Raw genomic sequence first — 24,667 nt, 5'->3', positions numbered from 1 at the left:
AATTATTCATGTGTGCAGATTACCCCTTAACGAAAATGCACAGAAATATTCCCAATAAGGAGTTTGCGGAATTCAATTGTAATTTTGTAGCAATTGTTTTTTTGTAAATGCCCCTGTAGTGTCCTTTGAAAACATCTCTGTAATGTCATTATTTTAAATCGTATCCTTCTTAAATGTATTAAAGCAGTCACAGTCCCTGCTTTTTTCAAAGGGCAGTGTGTGTAATTTGTGTTCAGCTCTCTGATGAGGGGGAGGCTCTTTCATATCTGGAGCCTATCACGTCCTGCCTCTGCGTCAGACACACCTCCAAAATATGACCACTCACAAAATGTATATATCATAGGTTAGAAAACTGAGCGTGTGTTTGGGTCACTGGTTGCGACTCCACGCGTCAAAAAAGACAAGACAATCACCTACTCGGGCAATAAAAAGTTTATATATAAATAGTCTAAATGAGACCGAGTGAGGGATGGTTTTCTATCTTAAATTACAAACTCTGACCGAGCGAGACACCGAATTTTAAAGCTTGCGTTATGACAGTGCGCTGTGAGTAATAGGTGAGGATAACAGTCCAGACTGTGCTGTTTTATGGGTATTTTATTGTACATGCTCTCATTCAACTGGACGCAAGAGCGGAGCCTTATGCCATTACGCACAGACCGGGAGCGGGGCTGCAAATGGGCGGCATAGGTGGCAACATTTACCTCAGCATGTTGAATGGGACTGAAACGCAAACTTTCGGAAAGAACACCGACATCAGCAGTCACCTCCACCGCGGCGGCAAGGATCTAGCCGAGTTTAAAATGGGGATTCAGGACGCGAGGTTTTACTACCCAGACTCTGTTCAAAGCGGGCAGGACGCTCTGGCTCTGTCGTACCACTCGGACCAGGCGGTGGGGTACGGAGCGCAGCCCAGCAGGTTTTACGCACCGACCCTCAGCAGTTGCCCGTACGGCGGCGTGCGGTCGCCGCCAAGAAGTGGAGCCGCGCAGGGTTACATCCCGACGACAGTAGACGGGTTTCCTACAGGCGGTAAAGACTTGTACTCTCCTTCTCCGGAGAATTACCCGGCGAGCTTTCAGCACGGCTACCAGCGGCCGCCTCTCTACCCTTTACCTGGGCTACAGGTGTGCGGGAAGACTCAGGCACTGCTCAATAACTACCCGCTGTGGGCCAAGTTCCACAAGTTCCAAACCGAGATGATAATCACCAAACAGGGGAGGTAAGTCTGGCAGACAACTCCAACAATTCTCACTTATGTTTCCACACAATAAAAAAGTGGTTGCCCACTTTTGAGGTCAGATTTTGGGAGGGAAACGGTTAAAGAAGACTGCAAATTACTCACCGCTGCACTTTTGATTAAAGCAGTTTCTTATTTACTCACAACCGAATCTTATCTTAATGATGAGCAACTACCACTACATCACGGCGACGTCCTAAGAAAAGTTTTTCGGAGAACTAAATAACACTTTATGTGCTTGTCATGCTGCCCTGCGGTGATCACCGACTGGAGGTCACAGTTTACTTTTCTTTTAGCTCCTGTCTTCTGCAGGAACACATCTCCGGTCAGGTGACGGGGGTGTTCCACCTTTGGGATTTTAGTTGGGAGAATGATGAGAATGACCTCTGGACCACACGTTTAGCATAATATAAGTCGATTTTACACTTTGCTGCTTTTGCGCAAAATTGGTCAGAGCTTAGTCATAATTAGAGTATGACGAGAAATAAACCAGGCAAGAAAATGCACGATCTACTTACAGTAATTAATTTTAAATGTATCTCAAGGATGGTGCTTTAGAAGTAAAAGTACTTTATTTTAATTGGCCTAATAAACGTTTCTACAAAGTCAATTATGCCGTCCCACTCTTTTTGCTTTTTCTTTTTGTACAAATTGGACCAAATCAAAATTTGCTTTGGGCAAAGGTTGTTCAGGAGCCAGAGAAATTATGAAGTGGAGCCAATATCAGTTGCAGGCTGAGTTGCTGGAAAACAATTTTGACACCTCTGCTTGACCTCTAGTCACATGGGTCCTTCACTTTAACACAGCAGGGATTTAACTCAAAAAGGAGGCTAATTAATTATATTTTTACCTCTGTTGTAGTGATTAAAGGGCGCTTTGTTATTACTTCTTAGTCCCACTACCAAAAATCTGAAAAACACACTTTTCCTACATGTGATTTCAATATTAATAGGCTCGACAAACTCAAGTCAGTGACTAGTCAAACCGTTTTAGATGTCTTATCTTTGCGCAGACTGAAGGGGCTTGTTGTGTGAGAAACGCACTTTTTGATAATTAAACCTCAACGCGATATCTCGAGTATGCGGCTGCAGAAACGATAACTGAAATTGAGATTTAAAAACAATAACACGTAGAAACGTTTCAGAGGCAGAGCTCGCAGCTCCTGACCTGAGAGGGGAAGAGACGGCGCTGCCGGGCCCCTCGGATGGGTCACCGAGCATTAAGATGCAGTCATGTCGAAGAGGATTAATTCACTAATATGCGACACTTGTGTTTGACAGAAGGTTTCAGGCCATAGGTTTCTCATGGCTCGGATCTGTGCACAGAAAACAAGTGCGCTGTCACATAACAGGACACTGATATTTCCAATGACTTCACTCCGCTTGTCAGCGGAAGCTAAACATTTTTTAATTTAATGTGACTTGAATTTAAATTATAACCTCTTATTCCTTTCTAAAACTTCTTTTTGCTATTTTTGCTGTTGTTGTTGTTGTTGTTGTTTTTACACATTTGTTGTGTTTTCTAGTTTTAAAACCAGGAGGAGTCACAGTTTTAGAACAATGATTTCAATTTGGCAGCTGCAAGTTACAGTCTTGCAAAATATTCCACTTTGACCTGCATGCTTTCTTTACTTTCTGGTGGACTACTGTAGGCATGCCTGCTGTCAGAGCTATTTTGGGTGCAGTTAAATTGCATTTTTGGAAGTCAGAAAAGCTTCTTTGAAGTAGTTTCTTGAGATGATTTCTTTACATTTTCCTTCTCTTTTCTTTTAAACTTGAACCAAAACATTGCAAGATTCTCTGTTTCCATGCTTCACCTTATTGCGTCAACAATATTAGTTATATGGATTATTGCATAAAGCACATTTATTGGAAATTTTAGGGTGTGTTTAGAATTTGTGAGTGAGTTTTTGTGAAAGCCAAAAAAGGGTTACACTTTACTTGGATAGTCCGCCTACAGTTTATAGAGTATTTGTAACATTTCAACAGCTTATTAGTTGAGATTCAACAATTCAACTGTTTCATGAATAAAGGTTTGGTTAGGATTCCGCACAAAAAACATCCCGGTTAGGTTATGTTCATGAATTGTCACACATACTTTATTGATAATCTGTTAAACATCTACAGACAACAGCGAAACAGCTGAAACGTTACAAATACTCTACAAACTATCTGTAGGCAGACTATCCAAGTAAAGTGTTACCAAAGAAAGTTTCAGGTAGTTTGTGCTGCAAAATCATTGTGTTTCTTTCCTATTTTTCTGAAAGTGTGTGTGTGTGTGTGTGTGTGTGTGTGTGTGTGTGTGTGTGTGTGTGTGTGCCTTCTGTCATTTGACATAACTAGTCCTGGCAGATTGCTCTCTCGAAACACACACTGGTCAGTAGCTATTATCTGTCAGATCATGTAATTAAAATACTTGATATATAGTTTTATTTTAAAACTTGTTATTTCAACTGCCGCCAAAGCAAAGAAAAGAAAAGGTAACACCTGCACATTCGCTAGACTTCTCTTGACAAAAATGTTAATTCTACCCGCAATAATAAAAGGATCCGTGAAATGGGCGCAGGAGGTGTTATCCTTTCACGAGACAAAAAGCAAATTTTCATGTTGTGCAAAAACCGCAAACCTCATATTTGAAAATTCAAATCCTGATGATGAAAATGTTCTCTTCCTTTTATTTTGACTCCCTCCCTCACATGCAGAACTGCAAGTATCCAGCACAATCGGTGATGAGGAGACTTTTTAAAAAACACAACAAAAAACTCCTGCGAGATTCTGGAGGAGTTGAGCTGAGGAACTGTACAAAAAAAAAAGGGATGGTTTTTTTCAATATCAGAGGTGATATCCTTCTGAAATTTTCATCTTGGGTTCAGGCTCCCACAATAATTTTGATGTGATTTTAGAGAGAAGTCTCAGGGTCTGCAATGTTAATCAAAACCCTGGTATCTACAGGAGAACGGGTGAAAGAAACTCTATAGAAAAGTATAGAGAAGGGTCAAACACCACTGAGCCTTTAGATGGCCATGCTAAGAATGTGAGGCACCTTTGAAGTTCAGGAAGTAAAAGACTAGATTCTCTTTTTTTTCTACTTTCTTCAGCCTGCACTAGATGCTTGGTGTGCAGCCTGGCATATCTCTCAGAAGTTTTGCTCATGTACCACACCTGGGCTTTGAAATCTAGAGACATTTTTGTGGGCTGTAGCAAAGGGGGAGCGAATTCATCTGCACGTCTCATGAGCTAAATTCAGATCACCGCACTAGTTGATGTCATTTCAGGCCCTGCTCAGTCTGTGTCTGATGCATTATGGCAAAGTTCATCAAGACTGCAGACTGCGGGGTTTCGAGGTCGATTTAAACACGGCATCATTATCTGTTGTCCAAGATGTCGAACAAAAGAGGCTTTTAGATGCAAAACAATGGGATTTTCTGATCTAGTGAAAAAAAAATCAAGTGACTAAAACTGAAAAGAGAAAGTGAAGCTTTTTTCCTCTTTCCTTTGTTTGACCAATGTGCTGACCCTACACCTGCGGTATGTTAATTTAGATGTGAGTAAAGAGGACAAACGTTTCCCTATTGTGGTTTCCAAGAAGCACATTCATTTAAGGGGACTTTCTTCTGGAAATAACAACCTAATATTAATTGATTTCATAAGTGTAAAGACACATTTGAATTAATTGTATCTAATCAACCTGAAATGTGCCTGTAGTCAAATCAACAGTTGAAACTGCTAGAAGATTTCTAGACAATTACTGACTCACAAATCATGCTAACAAAGTTCTGCTTGACCATGTATCTGTTCTAGGAAGGAGATAGCAATGACTGAGTTCTTACAAACACCTTTCAGGGAAATAATGCAGAGCTAAACTTCAGTCTTAGAGGAATCATGCTCATCTGCTTTCTTTGCTCCACTGACTTCAAACTGTAACATGTATCAGTCTGATGTCTGGTAGTTTTGCAGAGAGGAAATAATCCTTTGATTTAATTTGCTCCCAAGTATAGTACTGTATGTACTTACTACAGTACTGCTATTACTAGCTGAAGATTAAGATCCCTTATCGCAGAAAAGCAGAATTATCATGCAAGAATATCACAATAATCAACATATATGGGGGATTTTAAGTTTCTACCTTTGTAAAAAAAAAGTGACATCTGGTCTTCTACAACATATATTAGCACATTTATTCTGATAAAATGTTTATTAGTACATAATTAAAGTAAGAATGTAGAGTTTGTAAATGGACTGCAGCTGCTTCAGAGTAAAAAATCATTTACATTTATACTCGCTGAATCAATCAAGTTTCTTTCCAAAGTAGGTATGTCATATTTAGGAAATTATCACTTCACACCACCAAGGAAATTAGAGTGGGTGTCTTCTCTGTTGGGCCTAGCTACAGACATTTCAATACAATGTATTACAGTAATGTTAAACATGTCAATAATCGTGTCAAAGAACAAATTTAAGAATGAAATTTCTTATCACAAGCACTGCAACATGCTGTTTTAAGGAATGTTTGGAAGTCTTGTGTATTAATTCTCTCTCTCAGTCTCTCTCTCTCTCACTTTCTGAAAGCAGAAGTGGGACTATTTCAAGGTTTTGACAGTATGACCTGTCACTTCCTGTTCAGCTGTTTATGTGTGCATATGCACCTTTTCGCAGAAACATCTAGTGCCAATATTTTCAGATAGCGAAACAAGTGCTTCCTCTTAACGTGTAAATAACCTCTTCTAATAACTGAGTCCACCACTTTTTGAGCCATAGGCCAATCCCTGCTGGCCTCAACATCTTCATTTTCCACTAGTGACTGTCTGTATTTGGTTTCCAAGAGGGTTAATAAAAACATTTAGGCTGAGAGGACTGAAAAATATACTGCTAACTTGTTGTGTGATTAATTAAATACCAAACATGAAGCCTATTTTCTTGAATATGAGTTTACTTTTTTACTTTTTGTCAACAAATCCCAAGAAAATACCGAAATACCAAAACCAACAATAAATGTATCTTCTCCCTCTGAGCCACAGAGCTCCATTGTTGTCCAAAACTATTAAACCACATCAGTGAGCCACACTGTTGCACTGGGTGATGTGTTGCTTTATTACCATGAACACACACACTGTAGTTTATTTTGACTCAGTCCCACACACACCGTCCTGCTGCCCCAAATACTCACTAGAGCACCAAATGTGTGTTAATCCACTACTGAAAATAGTCCCCAACAAAAGCACTATTTCCTCCTATTTGAGTAACCTTTGATGAAAACTACAGTGAGCAGCTGTTTTAGGAAATTACTGAGTCTTTAAAAAAATGAAACTATATATTTGTGACCTATTTTTAAAGATTTAAATCTTCACTATAGGAACAAATGGCCTTGAGATGTCATAGACAATGCAGTGAAGTCTGAAAGTAGTGAGAAACTGACTAACAACGGTCTTTTCATAGGATTTGTTGACGATAAGAAATCAGATGACATACTGCACAAGAAAATTGAAATTTCAACATGTCTAGTCACGAATTCCTCTGCAAGTCAATACAAAAGCAAGAGAGCCCGTGTTAAAGAGGGCTTGTGTCCGGCAGCAGCTGTAGACTGGCATGTTTTCGTCACAGATGATCAAGCGTTCGCACAGTGACAAAAACTGGACCTGAACTCCTGTCCGGATGAATCAACGGGTGCGCTCATGTAGAAAAGTCCTCTCCCTGGAGAATATCCAGTTCCTCCTCTCTTCTCAAGCTTCTGCCTTGCATACCCAGGACAAACCCTCCACCCCTCCCTCCCTTCACTCCACCCTCTGCTCTTTCCTTTTGCCTTTCTCTAACCTCCGTTTCCCCCCCGCGGTTTCCCCTCCCGCGCCCTCTGTCTACCCAACCCCCCCTCCCCAACATCCACACAGCTTATTTTGATTTTTTTAAATGTCACCACCAGTAGTACTGTCTCTGTATTACTGGCTGGTTCACCACACTAATTTGTTTCTATGGTATTTTGTCTGAAAAAAAGGCTACAGTTATGAGTATTCATGTGTGTACGTACATACTTGGATCGGGCTGAGGGAGTGCCAGCCGGTTGTCATTACTGTCAAGTTTCCAGTGAATCAGAGTGGCACACTGGCAGGTTGGTTAGAGAGTCAAGTTAAGTGTAGAGCTGCAGGTTTGATTCCCACTGGTGTCGTAGCAAGTCTATGTATTTGTGTATGCGTCTACTACAAAAACATTTTCTAAAATGCAATAGACAGAGCTGTTCCTTGTGGTTGTAACTGTCATGCAAAAACAAAATCCTCTATGTAGTCAGAAAGCAGCATAGCTACTGTAAGGTTCATTACCACGGTGCCACCACATTGTCAATACTTGCACGCTAACATGTGTTTTGTGTTTTCAGCATCTCTAGGTGAACTCAGTACATAAAGCCTGCGTTCCGCCCCCGCATGCAAATACCACTCTGTGTTGTGTTTTCTATGGTTTCCCCCCTTGCCAAGTTCTGATTTCCTATAAAAGGCTCTAGTGTAAGTGAATCGACAATATCAGGGGAGCAAAAAGGATAATTAATCAGCTACTTTCTAGATTACTCTCACACAGTGTAGGTGGATTGATCTATTCATATGCTGAACAGCCGAGTTTCTTTTTTCACTTGTATTAAACACTGCAGTGGAAGAAGAGCCCTTTCACCTGTTTTTTGCGAGCCACTAAAGAGCTGCTGCCACGATTTTGTTTCACCGAGAACTATGATTGATTGTTAAACTGGACTCGCCATGTAGCCAGAAAAACCCAAGTGGGACAGACAGAGTTTTGTCTTACCACTGAAGGGTAAGAAGAGTGTGTGTCGGTGTGTGTGCTCAGTCCACAAGTATAAAGAGCCGTCATTCAAAGACACAATCCAGAATATATTTGACCACGTGAATGTTTCTTCACATACCTTCTTGAAAAGTCTGACTTGTGGAGCTTTTTGAGGAGAATGCACAATATGTTGCACAAGCATATGTTGACATGTGCAATCAAATTTCTTCAGTGGAATAAACCAAAGATATAGTGTAAAGATGATGTTTTTACAATGTTTTTAATATATAGCAGCGTTTATACATTAGTATATACTGTATGTGAGCAATGTCGGGCTGAGTATTATTTCAATACTTCTGGCATTATGACATCTGAGTTTCAGTACTGATAGGCAGCGAAGCATTTAAAATTAAAAAGCTAAATAATTTCCGTAAAACAGCTGGTCACTGTAGTTTTTAGCAAACAGGAGGAAATAGGAAATTCGTTGGGGACTATTTTCAGCGGTGGATTAATCCACATTTGGTGCTCTAGTGAGTGTTTGGGGCAGCAGGACGGTGTGTGTGGGACTGAGTCAAAATAAACTACAGTGTGTGTGTTCATGGTGATGAAGGAACACGTCACCCAGTGCAACAGTGCGGCTCACTGATGTGTTTTTTATTGTTTTTGGACATCAATGGAGCTCTGTGGCACAGAGGATGAAGATATATCAGGCTTTGGATACACACACAATACTTGTTGGTAGATACATTCACTGTTGGTTTTGGTCTTTTTATGGGTTTTGTTGACAATAAGAAAAATATAGAAAATTACCAGCATTATCCTTTAAATGTTGTCTAAACACAAGGAGCAGTGCAAGAACGTTGATCTAAATCAGGAACAAGAAGTAAAGAAGATTATGAATCTGACCAGACATTCAATGCCAACTTTCTGCCTTTGACAAATGCTACGGACGCATTTCACGTTCACCTTAGAGTAGTGAAATAAATGTATAAATAAAGAATAAACTGATCAAGTATAACAGCATGTGAAAGCTGATTTGTGTCTAAATTTGACAACTATCCTGACTAGCTTTATGAAATCATTGTGTTGGGGAAATATATTATTACTTGGTGCTTTGTGCACCAATTAAAAATATAAAAAATACAACACACATGCATGTGAGGCATGACACACACAAAAATCCTCATGAACAACAACGGGCCCTCCAGGTGTCCCACTAGCCTGCTAACAGTAGCCTCGAACCCACTGTCTCTTTACACACCTCACTTGATTTTACACCACTAAATGGCCAAACTGCTTCAGGGAGGAGACACTGAATATAAATGAGATAAATTTCCATCCAAACGAGATAACAGTTTTTGTAGTTTACCTAAACAGCACTGCCAACATGTAGAATAGTCTGGACATGCTTTACATGTTTCAGACTATATTAATATTAACAAGTTTAACAGTGCACTGTGTTTTAGTGTATTTATAGCGGTGATCAAATACTTCTCTTCTAGGTATTATCTATTAGTTCCACCCACACCAGAGATCGTTTTAGAAAAGAAAGAAGAAGAGGGTGTTTCTGAAAAGGAAAGGTTTTTTTAATTTTTTGTGTACAGTCTTTGCACACTTACAATGACTAATTTAGGCCACGCAGCGTATAAAACACAGTAATCGCTTCCATACTTCTAAACTCCTTCAATTCATTTGTATTGAAACGCCACATTTCAAAATAACAACCCGCTTTTATTCAACTTCAATTTAAAGACATGGAGTTGTGCTGCAAACATACTCCAGGCAGGACAACATGCAGTTTGAAATAATCACTCTTTTCACACTGAACAAATCAAAGGGAGGGAGGATATACAGATGCTCCATAGCCTCAGGTGCTGTTAGCCAGTGTAAAACAGCTGGGCCAAATGTCAAACATGTTGCCCTGATTTATTAACACCAACCACACACTGGTGACTTCATATTGGCCCAGACTACAGTGCAGATTCATATACAAGCACATCATTCAGTCAGAAGTACGCTTATTCGCTTACTTTCCGAGAGTTAAATGAGAAAAACGATATCATTCTCATTTCTGTCTGTTAAATTTGAAGCTATAGCTAGGAAACAGTTAGCTTAGCTTAGCATAAAGACTGGAAGCAGGGGGAAACAGCTAGCCGGGCTCTGTCTGAGCACATAACCTCCTGTAAAACCACAACTAGTCGTTTCTACGACTAGTATCCAGATTAGATATAATGTATTAATAAACTTTAGAGGTGCTATAGGGAGAAAGTGTCATGGCTCTAGGGATGGCACCATCAGTCTGTTGGTCTGTCAGTAGGTCGGTCGGTCGACCATTTTGGTCCAGACTGAAATATCTCAATAACTATTTGATTTTAGTCAGACATTCATGCTCCCAGGAGAATAAATCCTACTGACGGTGGTGATCCTGTGACTCTAGCACCACCAACAGGTTGACATTTTTATTATATTTTCATTATTTCTCAGAGGATGAATCCTAAGAACTTTGAGAAGAATATGGTAATGTCGAACTATTACAAGATGATGCAACTCAGTGCTGTCTTATAGCTTTTATGGGATGAAAAACAAATAAGTAGTCCACAAAATGATTGGAACATTCCTGCGGTGATGTGTTTACTGTTGCTTTGCTCTGTATGATGTAAAATGTAAGTGCTTCTCTGTCAACACTACATGCCCTCTGAATGTTTAGTGTATACTTGAATATGCCACTGTAGACTGTCACAAGTATCTGTCTGTCATGGTGTGTCCGTGGTTTTGTGTATTCAGAGTCCATGTCTTATGTTTGTATGTCTTTTTCTCTCGGTTTAACCCAGCCTCTCCTTCTCCTTCCCTGGGCCGTGGTGCCCGGGGACGCCCTGACCTCCCGGTTACCTCGTCTCACTGCAGCCCTCTGTGATCAAAATAAGCTCAACATGTAAAGCTCCAGCAATCAGGAGCAGCTTCTGGGGCATCTTTTATTAACAGCAGCATTAAATATTCACCACAAATATACACCCCCATCAGCCGTCCCCTCCACCTCTCGTCCATTACGCTTCAGTTTAGTTCTTCAGCTAGTGGTGCAAAGGCAAACAGGAAGAGTCATGAGGTCCAAACTGGAATCACCTCCCAGCCTTACTTCCATACATTATTGTCCTTAAAGAACACTTGTAATATCTTTATTCACATCAACTGATTTCACTGTCTTTTTTTGGAAATGGCTTTTCTTAGAAATATGCAGTTGGTTTGAGGGAAGGCAGAATTCCTCCTGACTTTTTTTTTTACAGTGATGACTGCTGAACAGAACCATTATTTGTACAAATATGGACACACCGTATGAATGAACCTTCTTAGTCTTTCAAGGCAGAAAAAAAGTTCATCAATAATACTTTAATAGTTTATACTTTATGTAAAATACCGCACAATCTCAGTAAGTCACTTCCTGCAGGTAGTAGTCGTACATACATTTTATAACCCTGAAAATGCACGTATACTTTAAGCGTTGTTTTTCTGCTGGCAAAAATATTGTCCAGATCTGTTCCTCATCTATTCACATTTTCAGTGCATCTATTTTTTTTCTCAAACCAGTTGTACTGCGTTTAACAAATGTCAACTTTGATTAAAAAAAATTTGAGGAAACACAAAAATGAATGAAAAAAGTTTTTATTTGAAAATATATCAGCTCAATGAGGATGGTTTTCTTTGCAATTCCAAACAATATTAATATATGCAGACAAAAGGATACAATGATTAATCATGTTTTTCCCTGTGTGTTCATCCAGGAGGATGTTCCCCTTCCTGAGCTTTAACATCAGTGTTCTGGATCCGTCTGCCCACTATAACGTCTATGTGGACGTGGTTCTGGCTGATCAGCACCACTGGAGGTACCAGGGCGGCAAGTGGGTCCAGTGTGGGAAAGCTGAGGGTAACATGCCAGGTACATTTCAAATCATAATACATAATAGAACCCAAAGTTATGGATTCATATTTTTCTTTTTCTATTGCTGATGCCTTTATGACTGGAAACATTTCCATGATCAGAAAACATAATTTACATTCAAATACACTAAAAACAGTACTAAAGAGTGGGTAGTAGAAAATGACTTTATAAATACTGATGTGAATTGTGTTCTTTTAATAATGAAAAGTGATTTGGACTCTGTGTTCTGAAAGCAGGTTTTATTTGTAAAACATTAAACTAAACTAAATGTAACCATCTTATCAAGAGAAAATTAGAGAGGAGATGTAAAAAGCAGTGATGGACAGTAATTAAGTACAGTATTTCCATTTTATGTTACTTTATACCTCTACTCCGATACATTTTAGAAGCAAATGTTGTACTTTGTACTCAACTACATTTATTTTTAAGCTTTAATAACTAGTTAGATTTTGAAGATTCATTTTATTAATACAAAATATAATCAACAAACAAATTATGATTTATTTTATAGATAAAACTAAGCAGCAGTACATTAAGTAGTTAAAATTAGCTCCACCTTTACCAGCTGCAACATTAAAGTGATGTATACATTAATGCATCAATAATTAGACTCCAATAATATACTGTATATTATTCTGAAATGGGCTATCCTGCATAATGAGTACTTTTACGTTTGGTACTTTAAGTGTATTTCAGACGCTAAGACTTTTGCACTTTTACTCATGTAAAAAGTTTTTTGGTATCCCTTGATTTAAAGTGATAATTAGCTGAGCATGCAGTTTGCAGTTTACTAACATCACATCACTTGGTTTTTCAGTCACGTGTTTCAGCAAATTTGGAGTCGCCAACATGCTCACATTTTTTCTCAATCTTTGCACAGAATACTTCACCCTCAGTAGCCATAAATTATGGACAAATAAGTACATGCTCACAGTTCTTCCTGGGGCTTCCAATGGCAAAGTCTGACACAAACCTGGTCAATCAATGAGCTGGAGACAGGTCTTTAGCTCAGTGCATGCAACATGGAAGCTCTTGAGGAAGTGGTTTATTTAGCAATATCTTAGCAAACCTACATGCATAGAGTGGGGAAACCAAGATTCACATCATGATGCACAAGTAGTCTGAGAGGTTTTTGTGGACATTTTCATATTGCTTTTGCTGTAGTTGAAGTCAGCGGCCTCATTGTACATTCTGCAGTGAGTGAGTGAACAATACAGAAAGTATACATTTTTGGGTGAGGTAGTTTAATGATAGAACCACTGAACACATCTTTCCAGTTGTTACATATATTTTGGACATGACCAGAAAATTTGAGTATGATTGCTCACATGTCTGAACTGGCTGGGTCCCACTTTGCCATCATCTGTGCAGTCCAGAAGTAACTTGTTATACTTTTCTATTCTAACTCCCTCTAATTATTCAAATTGGTCAGCAAATGCACCTTCCTTCACTCTTCTCCTTTATTTTTAAGCAGCTGTTTGGGTTCATGGACAGAAATATTTGATGTACATTGGATTTGACTTTTCTTTCCCTATTTCCAGTTTGCAGTTCTGTAAACAACATGAATTTGGTTTTTACTTCTGCTTCCATCCATGTCTCGTATTCCCTGTGCTCTCTTCCTCCATTCGCTAATTACGTCTTCATGTTCACACCTCAGAAAAAAAGAACAAAAAAAACAATTGCAACAAAGTCAACCAAGATGACATTTTGTATGTGATTGATGATAGACTAACCACAATTATATAAATGAGAGAAACTACAAGGTGTTGTCACACATGTGCCAGGTGTTGTGGAAAGGTGACTGCTGATGTGCTACAGTTGTGGGAACTGTGGTAAAACAACTTTACTCAATTAGATTTAATATTGCACTTATGTGGTGTGTTTGTAGAAGGTTAGCAGGTCATTGTGGTAATGCTGTGAAAAATTATGGTGCTGAGATTGTATCCTGCAATAAGAATGCATCTAATATAAAAGGGATGAAAACAATATCGTCCCTGTTAGCAGAAAATAGTTGCTCATTTCAAACAAAGATATGTTTTTTGGGTAAAATATGATAGAAAAGTGTTTTTACAGTAGCTTCTCACCCTCCCACTGATTAAACTGAATCAACCACATACAAGTTATTTATTTTTTCGGCCTTGCACAAATATTGGCAGCCAGTAACATCCACAATATCTACAGCTATTGATATTGCATGTTGAATTTTCTGAGATATATATATATATATTACTACCCATGCTGTTAGCACTGTGAAGAATTAGTTGCAAAAACTTTTTTTATTGCAATAAACACAACAAGAGGGGCACTTAAAAGCTGAATTGGTCTTTTCTCTCCTTATCTCTTTTTCACCTAAAAGATTATGAATGAGCAGAGAGATTCATTTGATAAATGTGTGTTAACGTGGAGGATTCATTCTGTCTAAGACTGCACTCTGATTGCATCATTGTTTTGTATGCACAATCTGAAGCATTTGAATAAACATGCGGGTTTGCAGATATGGCTGATGTTAGATTTATGCTTGTTAAAGTGTAAATAATGCTGGTTTTAGTAGTTTTCTAGGTATGATAGGACAGGACAATACTTTAACACTGAAAATGTTATAAATGTTGCTCATGGTGGGCTTTTCTGCTTACAGGGAACAGGATGTACATGCACCCCGACTCTCCCAACACAGGAGCTCACTGGATGAGACAAGAAGTGTCTTTCAGCAAACTCAAGCTCACCAACAATAAGGGTAGCACCAATAACGTGGCACAGGTACTGTCCTTCTTTTGTCTGTCCTCTAATATTTCCATCTGTGCATGTCTGAATATTTGTTAAAGTGTGTATTTAGTGGCTGAAACTGTTTGAACAACAAAATCCAGGCATCATATTAACAGCGTCTGAACCCACTGCTTTCCATTCATCATTTAAAATATAGACAAATAAACAGGTATTAAATAGTGTTCATTTTCCGCATCATGTTTCGGACATATGCCAAATCAAGACTAATGACATTATTAGGTGTCACAGTGTAAAAGACCTCTAAGATGCATATAATGTATATAATGTATGTATGTGTGTTTGAGCCTAGGACATTTGTTCTCTCTCTCTGTGCCCTCACGTTTCCCTGTCTGATTCTCTGTTTTCTATGAGATGAAGGCAAAACTGCTGGGGAAAAAAATAAATCACATAATTATACTAGATGTTAGTTTGTCATTGCCCCTATCCTGGCCTGTCTCTCCTCTCCAGATGATAGTGCTCCAGTCACTCCATAAGTACCAGCCTCGTCTTCATATCGTGGAGGTTAAGGAGGACGGCTCTGAGGATCCTTTCCTTACATCCAAAGCTCAGACCTTCATCTTCCCGGAGACTCAGTTCATCGCTGTCACTGCTTATCAGAACGCAGATGTAAGTCACATCAATCACAGGAAGGTAGTTTTGTGTGTGAAAAATAGATATTAAATGACATCAAGCGTGCAAATTATGGTCAAACTCAGCTCAGTTTTCTTATTTTTTATCAAATCAATTTGGAAAAAGCCTGAGAAGAAATGATACAGTCCCACTTCTCTTGGTTCCATATTTTTGTCACATTTTGGACCAAAAAGAAGGGATCTGTTACTTTGTTTTATTTCATTACACACTATTGTAAGCCTGCACAATTAGGTCATAACACCCTAACAACATCTCTTATAACTTCTATAACACCATCTTAATGAGGTCTAGAGTTCAATGATTCATGTCAGAGCCATGTTTCAGATAGAAGCTTTGGTTAATGCATGAATGCATCAAAAATTCACACACACTATTCTGCATTCCTACAATCAACTATAAGTGTAAGCATAGCATTACTATAAAGTTCAAGAGTCACCTCACCTCAGCTGACCTGAGTACTGTAGCTCAGTCCTCCCCAGTGTGTGCTGTATATAGCATATCTTTAACAGCTGTTCAAATACATTGTGTAAGAGTTACTGTATTCCAAAGCAAGATACACTCTCCCTGTTTGTATGATGTTTATTCTATCACTATATATACTGTATATGTGTGTGTCCACTCTCTGGTTCAAACGGTTAACTCTTGCTTAACACCAAGAAAAGAAATATTATCTTCATTAATTATTACTCCTCTCTTTCTGCTCTCTTGTTTCTCTTACGTGGTTGCTCACTCCTTCTCTTTTTCCTATGCCTACATTCTCTCATTGCCCTCCTCCTATTCCTTACACAGATCACTCAGCTGAAAATAGACCATAACCCCTTCGCTAAAGGTTTCCGCGACAATTACGACACGTAAGTAATCTATTTTTAAAAAAGCTGTGTTTGTAAAGAGAAAATTAGAGTGAATCCTCTCCTTTTAGAAAGAATAAAGAACACATCTTTATTTGAACCTTGCATTTGCTCACCATGAATAGTGATACAGGATCATTGCTGATACTTATATATATATTGGAATAGATGCAATTACTGTGCTGCTCGAGCATGCTGCAGTGAAAGGGTGTAAGGGGCTGTAAGATGTTTGATAGATAGTTTGAGGTTTGGGCAGGAAATAACACCTTCTTTTTTTCTCTTCTCACACTCTTCTCTTCCCCTCCTCCTCCCTCCTGCCTAGGCTGTACGCTCCCCCTGACTCTGATCGCTTCACCCCCTCCCCTACAGAGAGCCAGCAGTTGCTGCCAGGGAGCTGCTACCCCCAAGGCTACCTCTCTGAGCAGTACATGAGCCCCCTGCCCCAGAGCCGCTTCTACGGCCGCGAGGCTATCGGTATGGGCCAACAGCACAAAGACCCATCCTCTAGCCCTGGTCCTCACAGCCGCTGGTACCTGCCACCTCAGCAGGGTGTGGCGCCCAACCGGCTTGACTTCACTTCCTCCTATGAGGGTGACTTCTCTGGAAACGGTTTCTACAAGACCTTCCCCTTGCAGACATCCGCTCACCATGCCCTCAGCTACTACCAAGAACATCCTTTTGCATCTACTAGCGTGTCTGTATCAGGAGCCACCTCAGCGGGCTGGACCACCAGCCGGCCCACTCCACAGTATCTCAGCCACCCGAGTAAGCCTGCCCCCAGTCTGGGCTGGTTTAGACCCATATCGTCCTCTTCTTCCTCATCATCTTCTTCCACGTCACCTGGCAACCCCAGGCTGCACCCACCCTCGCTCCTAGAGCCTCTGCAGCCGCCACTGCTGCAGGACAAGCCCAAAGACACTGTGGAGGTGGTGGGAGAGGACCCCTGGCTCGAACCTCCCTCTGTGAAATCAGCGGCCTCGGCTGACTCAGGCCTGTTTGAGGGCGGCGTGGGGGACAACAAGAAGAGGAGGGTGTCACCCTACACGTCCAGCACTGAAAACTCCCCACCCCCGCGTAGCGGAGAGATCTGCGAGAAGGACACCAACAGCGATGCAGACTACTATGGCTATTACACCCACTGATGAGCTCACACATCACCACATTCACCACAGTCTCTCCCAGCGTCTTCCCACACCGCCCTCATGGACACGTATTAGTCTGTCCAGTCAGGTCATGATAAAGGGCTGGAACAGTCTCTGTTTTTGCTGCAGACAAATACCAGAACCACATAACAGAAGGTGCAGCCTCATCTACTGTCACATCAGTCCACACAGTCTATAAAGTCTCCTCTCAAAGTGTCAAATGATTACAGGTAGGAACTTTCAAGGTTACTGTCAAAGTTAGTGTTGAACACAAGTGGATGTGACTGGGACACTGCCCTAGAGTCACATAAACACCATACAGACAAACAGACCTGTGACTTAAGCCTTTGAAACATCTGGAGATTTGGGGAGAAAAAATGATCTGCATATCTTCTTGTTGACAGACGCCTGCAGGGATTGTCTGTTCTTACTGCATCAAACACTCTCTCTGTCTCTTTTGCTCTGTCTTGTCTCTGTCTGTCTCTTCCTTCTCACCCTCAGCCATTCACACATACTCTCACAATATGCTCACGTTCATTTCCCCTGATGATTCTGAGCAGAAATTACATTTCAAACACAGTATCCTCTCCAATACGGCCCGATACATCTAGTGCAGCTCCCACCAGTGGTGACAGGGGAGCATTGCAGGCTGACAGTGCAGAGGCCATGTGTCTTAGTGAACTAATAATGTCAGGAGTTTAAGAGATCTTAGCAAGCACATGTTCTGTATGGACGCTAATCTAACTCAGTCCAGCTAGGACAACCTTTTCTTTGTATGTGTGTGTGTGTGTGTGTGTGTTAATGTTAAGTAAATCAGCAACCACATCAGAAATAGCAAGTCCTATTGGATTGGAGACAATCCAACATATCTCAGAGGTGTAAAGAGAAAGTGATGGAATTAACTCAGCAGCAGAAAAAATACAGAAGAGCTTGTATCTGTGAAGTTCTTTATACATTTTCGATCTGGGATTACAATTTACATTTCATAACAACATGCTGCCCATCTGGGTATTTGCAGGGTAAAGCAAAGTAATCAAATCTGTTTGCACTGTAATGTGATTAGATCATTGCCCTATATGTCCAAAACACAGAGACAGTTAACATCGAAATGCTGGTTAATGTGATAAAATCAGCAGATTAATCAATAATGAAAATCATCATTAAATTCCCAACACAAGGTCCAACTTGTTGTTTCCGAAGCTTTCAGCCACATCTCATGGCCCTCTTCAGTGGATGGAGTTGCCTAGTTGTCATGGAGATGATCTAGTTGTTATCAGGTGACCTAAATTTGGAAGTCACGTCAGTCACGTGATAACAAGTGGTCATATATGGGGTGAGATGTTTGAAGATGGCTTCTGGCGCCGGATGTGAATGTCCTCCTCGATCTCTCTCTGACTGTACTGACTCACGTGACTCCTGGTCGATGTCCTTTGACCTCTCCCCAGTCGATGCTGTAACTGGTTTTGGTCTGATGTTTAGACAGTCTCTACTGGAAGTCATTCATGGTGTTTTACTCCGTTGTTCACATGAAAAGTGACAGAAATAGTTGCGTCCATACCACTGGCTCCTTTCTCACGTCCTCACGGCTGGCCAATCACGGTGTGAAGCGGGTGTGAATTCCAGATTGTTGGTTTCAGAAAGTTACAGAAATTGTCCCCTGGATCCAACATAGTAAAGGTGTGGGAGAAGGGGGTTTCCGAAGCTATTCAACCATCCGACAAGCAGTTCTGACGAAGCATAATGGCAGCTTTAAAGCATACTTCACAAACCTTTTGACGTGATGAGATTGCATTTTCTGAACAAGCTGTTTTGAATTGCCCCTCGCTGGGATGTCACAAGTTGAAAAACTAGTGATATTCAGTATCTCACTTTTCTAATTCTGGATCAGGTCTGTAAACTGCTATATATGGTCCTAAAACATGATGTGTCAAGTGAGGGGGCAGGAGCCGGCAGTACTACCAACCCATTAGTGTAGTAGTTGAAGATTAATGCTCTTGGAGTAGAGGTGGATGTAGAGCAAATGATGTGAACTTCTGGTGAAAAAACCTCACTGTGTGTTAAAGACATTCAGTAGTCACACCAATTTGACACACAAATCGGGAAATCCCATCCCATTTTAAGGCATAGCTCAACCTCTTCTATTGCATTAGCTTTAAGGTAATTTAAAGCGATGGATAACTCATGTAAAACATTTGTACATCTGAGCACCAGGCGTAAACAAGGCCAGCTGGACACTGCTTGCTTTGATAGAGTGAAAAAAGTCTCACTATAATGAAGTCCCAGCCCCCTGCTACAATCAGTCGATGTGAAAACGCTCCTGTCACCACTTGCAGATAAAGCCTGAGATCAATACCAGCATCAATAACGACATAACTGGAAAACAGTATTGGCAGAGACACACACACAAACTGCCCCCACTGTACATGGACAAAATGTTGACCACATTGCAGTATTCAGATTAGACTCAATTCAATAAGAGTCAATTTCCCACTGTGACTTTAGCTTTACAGCATCTTAATCTTGTTTGTTTAAATTACAGAAAGGATGTGTGAGACTTCTGCATGTTCTTTCCTCTGCTGTGGTGCTGCCTGCAGGTTTTCCTAAACAATTCCTGTACAGTAGGAGCAGAGCAACAGTGCTGCAGACGTGCAGCTGCAGACATGTAAAAAGTGGGTCATTCAGAATGTCAACATACACCTGTAAGTAAACAGACGAGGCACTGTCACGATAGAAACAGGAAGCACAAAGTGACCAGACAGACACAGAATTTCCCCCCTAGTCTTCGGGCCTATCATGTTGTGACACTGGTTGACAGAGGCCCGGCTCCCAGCCTGGTGACAGAAATGAAGAGTGAGGCTGCAGTCGGCGCTGATCAGAGATCTGCTCCTCATTCCTCACCAGGTGTGCTAATGGCCTTGGACAACACTGGGGGCGACGGACAGGCACTCACTCGGTGCAGTGCAGGGTTACTGAAGTCTTTTCTTAGGGAGAGATGAAATTATTTCCATATAAATCTGATAAATAAATCTGCACTCTTGAAATACCCCAAATGAGCTGATGAAAATGGTACCAGCGGTCTACGCTGAATACACAATTGTATATTTACTATGCTCTAATTTTTAAGATCTATCTCCTATAGTGAGAACAACCAGACAACAAACGATTGACATTCAGAGTCTATTTAAAGGTCCAGTGTGTAACATTTAGGAGGTTTTCATAATCACCTGAAAATAAGAATCGTGTTTTCGTTACCTAAGAATAAGCCCTTTATTTCTACAGAGGGAGCGGGTCCCCTTCCACGGAGGTCGCCATGTTGCACCGCCATGTTTCTACAGTAGCCCAGAATGGACAAACCAAACATTGGCTCTAGATAGCTCATTTATAGTGAGTTTTGCAGCCACCGTAGTTTCTCCTACATGTATGGAACAGGAGGGTGAGGCTAATTTCAGCGCTAGATGCCACTAAATCCTACACACTGGACCTTTAAAGAATATAGTTTGACATTTTGGGAGATAGATGAGGAGACTGAGACCACTCTCATTTTTCTATGCTAAAAATGGGGCTAGAGCCAGGAGATCGTTAGCTTAGCTTAGCATAAAGACTTGAAGCAGGGGCAAACAGCTAGCCTAGCTCATCAATTCAATGTTATTTATATAGCACCAATTCATAACAGAAGTTATCTCATTGCACTTTTCCTATAGAGCAGGTCTAGACCGAACTCTTTATAATATTATTTACAGAGACCCAACAAATCCCACCATGAGCAAGCACTTGGCCACAGTGGCAAGGAAAAACTTCCTTTAAGAGGCAGAAACCTCAGCCAGAACCAGACTCAGTGGTGGACGGCCATCCGCCGCTGCCATGTTAGGTTGAGAGAGAGAGAGAGAGAAACTCCTGCCCCAAATTGTAATTTTTACACTTCAGTTTTTGTACAGATTAAACAAGATGTAAACTGTTAATGTGTGAGCTTAGAGGTGCTGTTAGCCAGGTTTTGTTAGCTTTGAACAGAGCCAGGGCTACGGCCCTGTTTGCCTTATTAAGGTTTCACATGTCAACACAAGATTTAAGCTCTTTTCTGAGCTAAGCTGATTTTATACAAGCATTGTAAAAAGACTGGGACTTACATTGGAGCCATTGGAACTTAAAGACAATCACAAACATGATGCATATACATGTGCAGCACTTGGCAAAATGGTCTTAACAATGATGTTGATGCAAAAAGGACAAACTGTCTGACAGTTCAGTTCTTTACCTGAACATTTAAATAACAAAGCCAAATGCTAATGAAGTGTTAATTTTATGCTGAAAACAGAACGGATATATTGTATGATCAATTGATGAAAAAATATGTATATTGCTTGTTTAACATTTCCAAAAGATGTTTTATTTAATGTTTATGTTGACATCTATCAGAGAAAAAGGTGATGCTTCTTAATGTACCTTAATGAAGGTGTACAATGGACAATTCTTGTTTTAAGTGCAATTAATAGAAAGTAAATTAGTTTAGAGTTAATGATGAAAATGCAAAAACAATGAGAGCAAAGTTTCATGTGATCACAGGCCTGTGGCCGATGTCAGTTATTTATTTTATGTGCTGTGGTTTGTTATGTGGTTCACTCAGTGATCTTGCACCTACATGAGTGCAAGATCTCACTTCAAACAGCAGCAGAAAAATGCTTTCAGACACCTCAGGGACGACCCCTGCTGGATATCTCAGCTATTACAATCAAGTACAGCCAATCCCTGATGTTTAACCTCTAATACCTCCATTTCCCATTAGTCTGTTTCCCTTGAACACACATTTCCCTCAGTAAGAGAATAAGACTGTGTGGGAAGTGTATTTCCAGAGAGTTTACTGTATGATATAGAAATAGAGGCATGAAGAAGGGAGACCAGAATAGGTGAAGCAACAAGCATGTTATTTTTTGTGTGTGATCCGTGTGCACTATTTATGTCAAGGGAGCTATACTAACTCCTTTGATTCTTTCATTAAGAGCATATAAATTGGGATGCATAAACAAAAAAGAGGAAGGGGAAATCTGTTATTTATTTTTAAGTTGGCATAATTGTGTATTGTACTGTTGTTTTTTTATTCTTGAAATTAAAGCTTACACATGACAAATCTGGCTGTTTGTATGTGTTGCTTTTATTTAATGAAGGTAGAAGTATTGATCTGAAAGCACCTTTTGAAAATACTGCATATCCAATTTAATGAAAACTTGTGCGAGAATACATTTGTTCCACAATTTATTTAGATTTAAATATTTTTAGTAATAATATTATTTTAAGAATGTCAATATCATTTTCAAACAAAAGCCTTACTTACCATGCCTACACTACACACATTTATCTGCAGTCAGGTGCAGTTATAATAAATTAATTGATACTACTGAAAAATGAAAACACAATTGTGATGTCAACAGTTTAATGTACTGTATAAATACAGTATGTACATGTTTCCAACCAGCTGGATATTCTTTTCACTATTAATGACATAAACATACAGTATTATATCTTCTCTCCTCTTTTGAATATGTGTATATACTGAATATTGGTAGATGTACCACCATATGATCTATAGTAGCAATGACCAAAGTATTTAGACAGATACTGTCTTAAATCTTATCAATAAAAACAAGTAGGTGATAACGATCATCTTCAGCATCATACTTGGTTCTCAGTAATGTGGAAGCCACAGATACAACGTTGGAGTACTTCATATGCATTACGTCAGTACTGGTGCACCGCTAGATAGGTAGCTAGATGCTGTAAATAACAAATTTATTTAGGCGTATGCACCATACAGTTTGACCCAGGGTTCCTCTACAACATGGGTAGACAAGACAGGTAATAAAACAGAATCTGCATTAAACCTGCAATAACTGTTTTCTTTGGCCACTTGGGGGCAGCAGAAAAAACATCGACATGTCATCACCTTTTAGGTTGATATGGCGAACTTGTTAGCAAACAGTTACTTATTTACACATGCGGCTGTTTGCGAAGCAACATTATTATTAGGGCTGCAACTAATGATTATTTTCATTATCGATTAATCTGGCAATTATTTTCTCGATTTAACGATCGATCGTTTGTGAATCGTGAAAAATGCCCGTTGTACTTTCCCAAAGCCCAAGGTGACGTTAACCAACAGTCCAAAACACAAAAATATGCAGTTTACTATCGTGTATGACAAAGAAAAGAATTAAATCCTCACATTTGAGAAGCTGGAACCAGAAAATGTTTTCTTAAAATAAAAAAATTTGAATTAAATTATTTATCAAAACAGCTGCCGATTAATTTACTGTGGATTGACTAATCGTTGCAGCTCTAATTATCATTCGTTTCCAGTCTTGTTTCTGGCCACCTGATGAATGGAAGTCAAGTACTCGCTCTGTGTTAGCTCTGTTTTTGGTCTCCTGAGGGCTTGACTGAATGTTTACAGTTAATACGTTAACATAGTATGCTTCTTACTAACCTGACAGAAAAATGCAATTTTAACAATTTTTCATTTCAAGTCATTTGTTCATTTCCAGGTCTGTCGAGTCGACATCCCACATTCAGTCTGTTTGGCAGAAAACTGAAATTCTCAAAAACAAAACATTTATGGCTCGATTGAAGTAATCTAAAAAAAAAAACTAAATGCATTAGAAAATTGATCGTGATGAGAAAGTTCTTTCAACGCTTCTTCACCTGTACTGGATGCTGGGTAACTTGACTGGTCACTAACAGGTGCTGAGGGTTCCCATGAGCCAGTCATGGGCGTACAGAAGGAACAAGGAGAGATCAGCAGCACTTTCTCCACTCTGCACGTTTCTCAGAGCGGTTCATATATGCTGTCCAAATATCCACCACTGATATTTTAAAATCTCTCTCTCGTGTGTTTTTGTCTGGCGTCGCTCATCGCTGTCATCTCATCACCATAGAGTTAAGTTTTCAATTTTAGCAAAACCTGGATTCTCTCTGAGCTTCCAGTAAGTCTCGTTCGTCAACCACACGTCCCGTCCACAGGAATCTTTGGCTTTCCTGAATAAGAATAAAAAGAAGAAAATAATAATTTACAAAATTTGATATTGCTACGATTCATGTATTTGCACAGAACATTTCTCTGCTGTTGGGTCAAAACTTCCAGAACATCAACAATTTGGAGCAAAGAAGAAACATGCTTGTTTTCAGCAATATCACCATAAATCCAACGGGCTTTTAACATGTTTCTGTAAAAATTTAAGCATACTGAGTAATATGAAAATGTACTTGCTGAAGTACTATTTGTTGATTAATTGTTTGTTATTATCCTTCTATAACCAAGATTATAAGAGAAATGAACTTAC

General features: G+C 39.8%; 2 protein-coding genes across 3 annotated transcripts in view; one reads left to right on the top strand and one right to left on the bottom strand.

The window, feature by feature from the left end:
- Positions 1 to 336: 336 nt before the first annotated feature.
- tbx21 (T-box transcription factor 21) lies at positions 337 to 22,465 on the top strand. Its single transcript, XM_044178830.1, has 6 exons — positions 337 to 1,222; positions 11,778 to 11,932; positions 14,571 to 14,692; positions 15,167 to 15,325; positions 16,139 to 16,200; positions 16,520 to 22,465. Exons 1-6 carry the CDS (start codon positions 678 to 680, stop codon positions 17,337 to 17,339), a joined length of 1,863 nt encoding a protein of 620 aa, XP_044034765.1. The 5' UTR covers positions 337 to 677; the 3' UTR covers positions 17,340 to 22,465.
- The window catches only part of osbpl7 (oxysterol binding protein-like 7), an 18,308-nt gene continuing 15,642 nt past the window's right edge, over positions 22,002 to 24,667 (bottom strand). For both annotated transcript variants that reach the window (XM_044178828.1, XM_044178829.1), the window contains one exon: positions 22,002 to 24,362. In XM_044178828.1, the coding sequence (XP_044034763.1) occupies positions 24,254 to 24,362 (109 nt within the window). In that variant the 3' untranslated portion in view covers positions 22,002 to 24,253. The remainder of the gene's footprint in view (positions 24,363 to 24,667) is intronic.

The sequence above is a fragment of the Siniperca chuatsi genome, linkage group LG20 (assembly GCF_020085105.1).
Source record: "Siniperca chuatsi isolate FFG_IHB_CAS linkage group LG20, ASM2008510v1, whole genome shotgun sequence".
Taxonomy (NCBI): Eukaryota; Metazoa; Chordata; class Actinopteri; order Centrarchiformes; family Sinipercidae; genus Siniperca; species Siniperca chuatsi.
Note: the sequence above shows the minus strand (reverse complement) of the source record. Positions and strands in the feature narration are given on the sequence as shown.